Source organism: Abrus precatorius, unplaced genomic scaffold (assembly GCF_003935025.1).
Source record: "Abrus precatorius isolate BTA unplaced genomic scaffold, Abrus_2018 Scaffold153, whole genome shotgun sequence".
Taxonomy (NCBI): domain Eukaryota; kingdom Viridiplantae; phylum Streptophyta; class Magnoliopsida; order Fabales; family Fabaceae; genus Abrus; species Abrus precatorius.
The window spans coordinates 1237748-1246189 of NW_020874351.1; the positions used below are offsets into that span (position 1 = coordinate 1237748).

The 8442-nt window shown below is 36.5% G+C and overlaps 2 protein-coding genes across 4 annotated transcripts; one reads left to right on the plus strand and one right to left on the minus strand.

Annotated features, from left to right (window-relative positions):
* Positions 1–687: 687 nt before the first annotated feature.
* On the plus strand, positions 688–5118 carry LOC113857170 (kelch repeat-containing protein At3g27220). Of its 3 annotated transcripts, XM_027488948.1 has the most exons (7): positions 716–1122; positions 1243–1431; positions 2406–2576; positions 3233–3338; positions 3438–3644; positions 4568–4785; positions 4952–5118. In XM_027488948.1, exons 1-6 carry the CDS (start codon positions 959–961, stop codon positions 4736–4738), a joined length of 1008 nt encoding a protein of 335 aa, XP_027344749.1. In that variant the 5' UTR covers positions 716–958; the 3' UTR covers positions 4739–4785; positions 4952–5118. The 3 variants fall into 3 exon arrangements, with proteins under 3 accessions (XP_027344747.1, XP_027344749.1, XP_027344748.1); XM_027488946.1 differs by having other exon boundaries at positions 688–1122; positions 1202–1431; positions 4568–5061; XM_027488947.1 differs by having other exon boundaries at positions 749–1122; positions 4568–5015.
* Positions 5119–5480: 362 nt separating this feature from the next.
* On the minus strand, positions 5481–7976 carry LOC113857160 (F-box/kelch-repeat protein At1g51550). Its single transcript, XM_027488929.1, has 2 exons — positions 7460–7976; positions 5481–6734 (listed from the first exon to the last, which is right to left on the minus strand). The coding sequence occupies exons 1-2, from the start codon at positions 7857–7859 to the stop codon at positions 5764–5766; spliced, it is 1371 nt and encodes a 456-aa protein (XP_027344730.1). The 5' UTR covers positions 7860–7976; the 3' UTR covers positions 5481–5763.
* Between the last annotated feature and the right edge of the window lie 466 nt (positions 7977–8442).

Genomic DNA, 8442 nt, shown 5'->3' on the forward strand with positions numbered 1-8442 from the left:
AATAATCCATTTGGAAAGACTAAAAATCATGCTACCGGCAAGAGCTTGTCTTTTACAATCCATTGCACAGAACTTTCTCTCATTCCAACCTCATTCTGTGCAATCCAATCCTAATTACTCATGAAATCACCCTGCCAAATTTTATGCACGCATGATCCTTTTCTAATGTCTTATGCTCTAATAATGAATTAGGATGTTGAGAAAATGTGTAGTAAAAGAAGCTTGTAAGTCGCAGGATTGAGGATTTTGATAATGTTACCCGAATTTTGATGCGAGGTGGAGGGTCCTTAACCTTGATCTTTCTCGATGTGTGAGAGGAACTTCGAATGATCCTAAATGGGGTTGGCCACTGTCATATACTGTGGAATTCTTGGAGATACTCTTTGATGAGATAAAGAAAGCGATGTTAATATTGTTGTAGTATATAAGGTCAAGTGAAATAAGTTTAAAAAAGATAATTTTTTTAGTGTGTACAAAAATAAACATTAAGAAGTTAAAAAAAAGTTATTATCATAAAACGAAAATATTTTTTTAAATTATAAATTATTTAATATTTCTTAACATATCATAAATTCATTGTTTATGATAATGAGTAAAATAAATATTAATATTATTCATTAATTAAAATGAGATTTTCATCTCAATAATTAAAATTTCATTGTGCATGAAATTATTTATGGATTAAGAAAAAAGTAACGGTGAAGAAAGAAAGACGCGTAAGTAGCGAAGAGAAATCTCACAGCAGAGCAAAGCAGAGTGATGAGTTGATTCCCCAAATCTGAAATGGTTCGAGCGTCGGTGAAGGTTGGTTCGGCCAAGTTTGTCGTCATTTGCGTTGGCCTCTTAGGTTTCGCTCTTGTTGCTGATTTTCTCTGGGCTTCTTCCTCTTCTTCTTCTTCTTCTTCCGTTTGGACCTCTAAACCCTCAAAGATTGTTCTTCCCAACGTGAAGAAAGACGATGCTGTTTCTGGAAGATTCCTTTCAGCAGCATATGCCGATTTGCCCGCTCCGCACCTCCACTGGCAGAAGATGTCACCCGCACCTGTTCCTCGTCTCGATGGAGCTGCCATTCAGATTCGGAATCTTCTCTTTGTCTTCGCTGGATACGGCACCATTGATTATGTAACCACGCTTCCTTCATTTTCTTTTTTCGCTTTTGAATCTCAATTATAGCAAAGATTGCAATCTGAAATGTCTGCAGGTTCATTCACACGTTGATGTGTATAATTTCACTGATAATAGTTGGGGAGGAAGATTTGACATGCCTAAAGAGATGGCACATTCGCATTTGGGAATGGTAACCGATGGAAGATACATTTACGTAGTCACTGGACAGTATGGCCCACAATGCAGAGGTCCAACTGCTCATACATTTGTTCTTGACACTCAGACAAAGCAATGGAAGGATCTCCCTCCTTTGCCTGTTCCTAGGTTCGCTTCTTTCTCAGATATTTGTTCTATATGTTGCTTCATGGAATGGTGAAGGTATTCTGTTCCCCACTTTGTATGTCTAAGAAAATATTGATGCTATGGATCTTGATCTCCTTTGAATATTGTATTCGTGAAGGAGGTATACTATTATTGTTGATATTGTTTTACATAGTGTTATTGGAAATTATACTGGGTCTGGATTACAACTTCCCTGGATCCTGCTCATAGTGGGGGCTTTATAGTTCTAGGCTGCCTTGTTTAGTTAGTTTCTAGGCATTGAATGTTTTCTGCTAGTCACTTCCTTTTAATCTGACCCCGTTGAAAAAATTGCCATACATAGAAGATACTGGTGAATGCAGCAATTTTTAATATGAAATACAAACAACAGATTTAATGGGAAGGGGAAAGATCTGGTCCGAGTTTAGACTCACTTATTCCCTCCTTTTTTGGTTGTCAGCTGCACTCTTCATCCGTATTGCTTTTAGATGGTGCAGAAATTTTCATCACGGACAGGAGGTGCCAGAGAACCTGGATGTTTACAGGTGTTTGAAAGGTTCATTTCATCCCTGTTCATCAAAATAATCTTTGACTAGTTGAAGTTTGGAAAATTGGAAGTAACAGACTTGTAAACTGTAGGGTGAAGCATGGAAGATTAGGAAATAATATGGAGAGCTGGGATTTGTACATTTATAAAGTGCATAGTTAAGTGAAAATCCAGGCTCTTGTGTTATTTTTTATTTACTATAATATATTTATACTTATATTAGTAAATTTGTTTTGCAGAAAAACGATAGCAATTTATTGATTGCGTTGGAAACTAAATAGAAACAATTTTGACTATATTATCCTATCTGATTTTATCATCTGGGTTTCACCAGTCTGACTATTTTTTTGGCTCTAAGAAAATCATGTATGTAATTTTTCTTCTTTGTATCATGGTTTTGGGTGGAAGATCCTGACAATATTATATTCAGATATGCACCAGCAACTCAACTTTGGAGGGGTAGGCTGCATGTGATGGGTGGCAGTAAGGAGAATCGACATACACCTGGATTAGAACACTGGAGTCTTGCCGTTAAGGATGGAAAAGCATTAGAAAAGGAGTGGAGGACTGAGATACCCATTCCCCGTGGAGGACCTCACAGGTTTGTGGATTGATTGATTCACAAATTATTAGTGCCACTAGTGCACTGCTATATTATAGGTGTAACGTATTAGTAGCGCTATTTTGCTTTGTTATGGCAATAATTTTTTTTATTGGACTTTATATATAATTGTATTTTATTCTCAAACCAATGTGTTTTACTGCTATTGTTATCTATATTTTTTTATATGTAAATTATTTGTTTATTTTAAATTCTAGGAAAGCCTCATCTTGATAATTTTGAACCATGTTGATCTCTTAGGTAACTTTTGATATTAGAAAAACTTCATTGCTTCCTTTTTTGTCCTCCATTCATTTTAACTTCTTAATTGGATTTTATACTCCTAATTTTGTATCCTTTATGATTGGAGTGTGGCAACATGGAAATTTATTTTATTTATTTTGTTTTCTAATCTTTACTGTCATTAACATTTTTCAACATGTTCACAGTGCTGTTATCCCCTACGATTCATTTAACACATATGCTGAAAAGTGCTGTAAACTTTGTTGCATTGAAGAATGAAACATGATACAGTTTTTCAAGGGTTTAGGGTTCCAACACATTATAATCTAGGTTCATTGATATGCACTTTCTTATGTGAATGCCACCATGTATATGTCACCTGCAATCTATTACTTATTAATTTATTCTTTTAGGGCTTGTGTTGTGGTTGATGACCGTCTTTATGTTATTGGGGGTCAAGAAGGTGATTTTATGGCCAAACCGGGGTCACCTATTTTTAAGTGCTCACGTAGGCAAGAGGTAAGTCATGAAAATACTAGTATTTATTGATGCTATACTGTGTTCTCCACATTGCTGTCCCATGGTTTGACACTGTCTCATTGTTTATTGCCATGTCAGGTGGTCTATACTGATGTTTACATGTTGGATGATGAGATGAAGTGGAAAGTGCTACCTCCAATGCCAAAACCAAACTCACATATCGAATTTGCTTGGGTACTTGTAAACAACTCCATTGTCATAGTTGGAGGGACAACAGAGAAGCACCCTGTTACCAAGAAAATGGTTTTAAATGGAGAAGTAGTCCAATTTAACTTGAACACTTTGGTAATGACTTTTTTTCGAAGCACTTAGGAAATTTGTCTTCATTTCTGCAGATTTGCTTCATATTCAATCATCATATACATATTCTGATATGCTTATTACTTATTTATACGTGACAATGCATATAAATACTCCACTATAGTAATTTTCTTGTGTCACCCTCCACTCCCCTGAATGAGTATATTTTTGGTATTCCTGTAGTACATAATTAATGCTCTTCATTTGGTAATGTTTGGTATTTCTAATTCAAAAGCGTTTTTAAATCATGGAAAAAAAAAATACCCATTCAAAGGAAATTGAGAAAATTTCCCACTTGAACATGGAGATTGAGATTTGACAGCAAAATTCTTCTGGCTCTCTTCCACTGCCATTAAGTTTTTGTAATTTGGTTTTCAACTAAGCTCCTGTTTTACCATTTCTTCATTCCCAAGATTCACCCGTCAGGTATTCTTGTTTTTTTTTCTCTAAAACCTGGTCTTATATTCAAATGGGAAATGGAGTTGTGAAGTTTACGATTCTGCTAATGCATATTACTAGGCTTATCTTGGGTGCCTTTTTGCTGTCATATTCAGTGGAATGTCACGCTTTCTTCTGCACTATTTTGCACATTTGGTTCAAATGATGTTTCTTGTGCGGTTAATTATTCTGTGTCAATGTATAGTTTTCAAAGCTCTTTTGTTTAATCCTTTTATTAAATAATTTTTGTCATAAATAGTGGCTTGTCAATCAAATTATCAGAACGTTTGTCTGCACCATATTTGGTGTCAACATGTAACTGAAACCAGGAATAATTTGATTGCTTCAATCCAATGCTGACATTCCAGTAACGATGTCAAGTCGGTAGTCTGTAGATGAAGACAACCATTTCAATCTAATTGCAATATGTTGTCACTGATTGTTTATTTCCCTTGTTATCAATTTTGCAGAAGTGGTCGGTGATTGGAAAATTACCATACCGGGTAAAAACCACGCTAGTTGGATATTGGAATGGATGGTTGTACTTCACTTCAGGACAGCGAGACAAAGGACCCGATGATCCATCGCCGAAAAAGGTCATTGGAGATATGTGGAGAACAAAATTAAAACTGGATGAGTGAGCAATTGCTGTGGAATCTTCTAGCAGCGTCCTTCTCCGAAAGCAGAGGTGAAGAGGCCAAAATTACATATTCTTTGCCACTACAATATTCGTTGTTGTAATTCACTGAGAATGTCTGTGCTTCGATTCACAACATTAATAGTTGTCCCCGACCTTTTCCAAATTTTTTACCAATCGGCTTTTGTAATTTTTTTCTCATATTTTTTGTTTTTAGGTTCTTCTGTTCAAGTAAATATTAACAGGTGAACTCTGTCTATGTTAATTGTGATTCTTATAGGCTTATTAATATAACCAATGTTTGTAGTAATAAGTTCAGTTTTCTTTAAACAAGGTTGTGTTTGAAGCTTCGAATGTGGAAAACAATTGTTGTGAGGTTCTTTCTCCTTGAGTGGGTCTATTCACCTTCATTTGGATTAACTGAATTGAATTTAAAGTGGTTTTGAAACGCCGGAGTTTCGTATGATTGAAGAGCTAAACCGATGTTAATATTTGAGAGGATTAAATTGGTGTCTTACAAGGACCATAGTGAATAATTACTCTTAAAAGTAGGACATTGATATGTACCTTTGGATTAAAAAAATTTCCTCAGAAAGTTATAAGCAATATAATTTCATCGAAAGGGAAATTTGAGAATTTTAGTTTCATAAAATAAAATATTAAAGAATAACTTTAAAAAATTGTTAAAAGACTTGAGATTTCCAAATTAACCTGATGCCCTTGACTGGGAGCCCTGTGTAATAAGATTCAAAACTCGGTTGGTGACATTGAAATTTTAAAACGGCTATCAACAGTGCAAAAGTTCTGCTTATCTTCACAATCACATCATGGCTTTCTACTTATGTAGTCGCAGTTCATAGTAAAGATATTGACAATGGCCGACCAATACAGCTGATATTCACAATAGCTATTAGCTAACACAATAACAGCAACAAATGGCGCTATACATAATATCATTGCATCTAATTGGACGATACTGCATACCGCAGAATGGAGCACATGATATCCACTGCCTTGCCTCCTTAGTCCTTAGAGCTGAAGCACAAGCTCCACAAGAAAAAGCTCCCCATCAAATCCAAGTCCAGAAGGTGCAGCGGGCTGAACAAACCCATCAACCATTCCGCCAAATACATACAAATAACGTCCAGAAGAGTCTGCACATGCACGATGAAAGGATCGAGGTCTTGGCTCATACCCACTTGATTTCCACCGTTTCCACATTCTCGTCAACACTCTCTTGGAGCTCAGTGTTGTTGGCTGCAGACTTATGTAAGGGATAGCACTAATATCTAACACCCAAAAATCATTTTTTTTGTGTCTACAAGAGTCTTCTCCTCCATAAATCAGCAACCTCCCTCCGAAAACCAATGTAGCTGTATGACCAACTCTAGGAAGGGAAACACTATCTGGTATGTTTTGTAGATCATACACTATTTGAAACCATCTCAAATACCCTTGACATGTATCCAATAACCAAACATCATCAAGCACCTCATAACCCAACCCTCTACCTCCAAATAGAATTGTCCTATTTTTCCCAATGCAAGTCAATGTGTGTCCTGAACGTGGTGGAGGTGAAGGGTGAGTGACAATCTCATGCCATGTACCAAAGCAAGGACTATTTGACAACTCCAAGACCCATGTGTCCCCAAAACGGAGGCCATGAAGCCCAATACCCCCATGGATCACCATTCTCTTTTCATCAATGCAACAAGCAGCATGAGCTCCCCTTGGGGGCGGGGCAACATTCCCCACATCAAGCATTTTCCAGGAAAATGTTATGCTGTTGTTCTCATTGAACACAACTTGCCCCAACCATGTGTCATTTTGACGGTTGCCACGGTCGTTGATTCCTCCAAAGAGAACAAGACAATCACCCATTTCCACGCATGTATGTCCAAATCTTCCACTTGGAATGCCTGAATGCACTGTCTGCCATTTCAACATTTTCCGAAAATCATTGCCAATATATGCGACCCACGTGTCATCAAGATGTCGTCCTAAACGAAAGTTATAAAACAAAGATGGGAACAAAGATATCATCACAAGGTAACATGTTAGTCAAGAGAAATAGAAACCTCCTATAAATGAAATCTTGTAAGTCAATTTTTTTGGACCCTTTTTCTTTGCAATGTACAAATAAACAATTAAATGGGAGAGGACATAGCAAAGGAGGGAGGTGGTGTAAGTTTCATGGGCACATACGAGTTTAGATATCCTAGGAAAGTTGACGTGCTTAAAAATTACAATCATATTAGTTATTGTAATGAAATATCCAAAAGGAGAGCTCAATATACGCTTCACTTTTTCCATAACAGTGGTAATCAAACATGACCAGATAAAAATATAATCACGAATTAATTTCATTCATAAATATAACCCCGATCACTTAAACGAATACCAGCCAAAAAAGTGAAACATCTAATTGTTAGATGGATCAATGTTACAACTTACAAGTCAACAAGGTAGGTTATAGTGATAAACTATACTTGCTTGCATATGACATAATAATAATAATAATAATAATAATAATAATAATAATGCCGTACCATTCCATTGATTGAATATATTTTCAATTTTCAATTCCTTTTGTAGTGGAGAAAGGACTTGTCTCTCTTTCTCCAATGTTAGGGACAAACTAAAACACACAAATAGTAACTGCTGGTCCAAAACCATTAGCCATGAGAGAAGCAAAAAAAGAACACTGAAAGAGAGAGTAACGAACCTCCCTCGCAGCCACCACCAAACAAGACAAGACAATCGGAGACAAAGTTGAGAGAGTGAGAAGCTCTGGCACTGGGAAAATCCAAATCCAATTTATGGCAACAAACGAAGTCCATCTGAGAGACTTGCTTGTAGAGCCTCATCCATGGGAACTCATGGTGATTGGAAGAGTTGAGTGCATCAACACAAGTGGAACCCAAGTCCCTTTTGCACAATGATTTCCATAGGGTGTCAGAAGAAGTGAGAGCTCTGAATCTCTTGCAAGTCATGGATAGAGACAAAATTGCATCTATAGGGAGGAGAAGGAGAATAGTTAAGAGATAGTCTTCAGCTATGTTGGTGATTGGTGATCCACTATAACTGTGATGATTACCACTTGCACTAGCTTCGGCTTCTTCCATGAGGGAAAGCTCTATGCTTTGTTGAAATCTATGGCTATGGCTGAAACAAGCAAGTTATATTGGCTAGAGGGTTTGTTTGAGACTTGAGAGAGAGAGAGAGAGAGAGAGAAATTTGGCAATTGGTAAAACGGGGTTTGTTGTTAGTGTGATGGGTTGAAGCAAGTGGTAAAAATCTTGGGTGTGGAAAGAGATTGATCGAAGACAGGTAAGTGGGGTGCCCATTTTTCTTTGTCGTGTTTAGGAAATTATGAAGCGTAGCCCTTTGTTTCAACATGTTTGTAGCGTCTTCTGCTACATGCTTTGTCATGTTATCTATCTGGACAAGACAAGAGCATTCACTTTTATGCCAAAAAGAAAGAATGAGAAAGATTTTCTTTTTTCAAAAAATATATAAAAAGATATAATAACTATTATTTTGCATGCTACATTGAATTAGGAGGCTTTTTTTTTTTTTTATTGCTTCATCATAGATACATGCAAATGCAATCAATTATAATATACTTACAGAGTATGGCTCGTTGCATATTTCAACTTTTTCTTTGTCCACTTTCTTTGTCCGCTCTTAACGCACAACAACTAACTA

Coding starts and splice junctions, on each gene's coding strand:
- LOC113857160 (XM_027488929.1), bottom strand. CDS start 7,859: ATGGAAGAAGCCGAAGCTAGTGCAAGTGGTAATCATCACAGTTATAGT. Junction 6,735..7,459: donor TGGTGGTGGCTGCGAGGGAG/GTTCGTTACTCT, acceptor ACTTTCGTTTAG/GACGACATCTTGATGACACG.
- LOC113857170 (XM_027488946.1), top strand. CDS start 784: ATGGTTCGAGCGTCGGTGAAGGTTGGTTCGGCCAAGTTTGTCGTCATT. Junction 1,432..2,405: donor CCTCCTTTGCCTGTTCCTAG/GTTCGCTTCTTT, acceptor TATTATATTCAG/ATATGCACCAGCAACTCAAC. Junction 2,577..3,232: donor CCCCGTGGAGGACCTCACAG/GTTTGTGGATTG, acceptor TTATTCTTTTAG/GGCTTGTGTTGTGGTTGATG.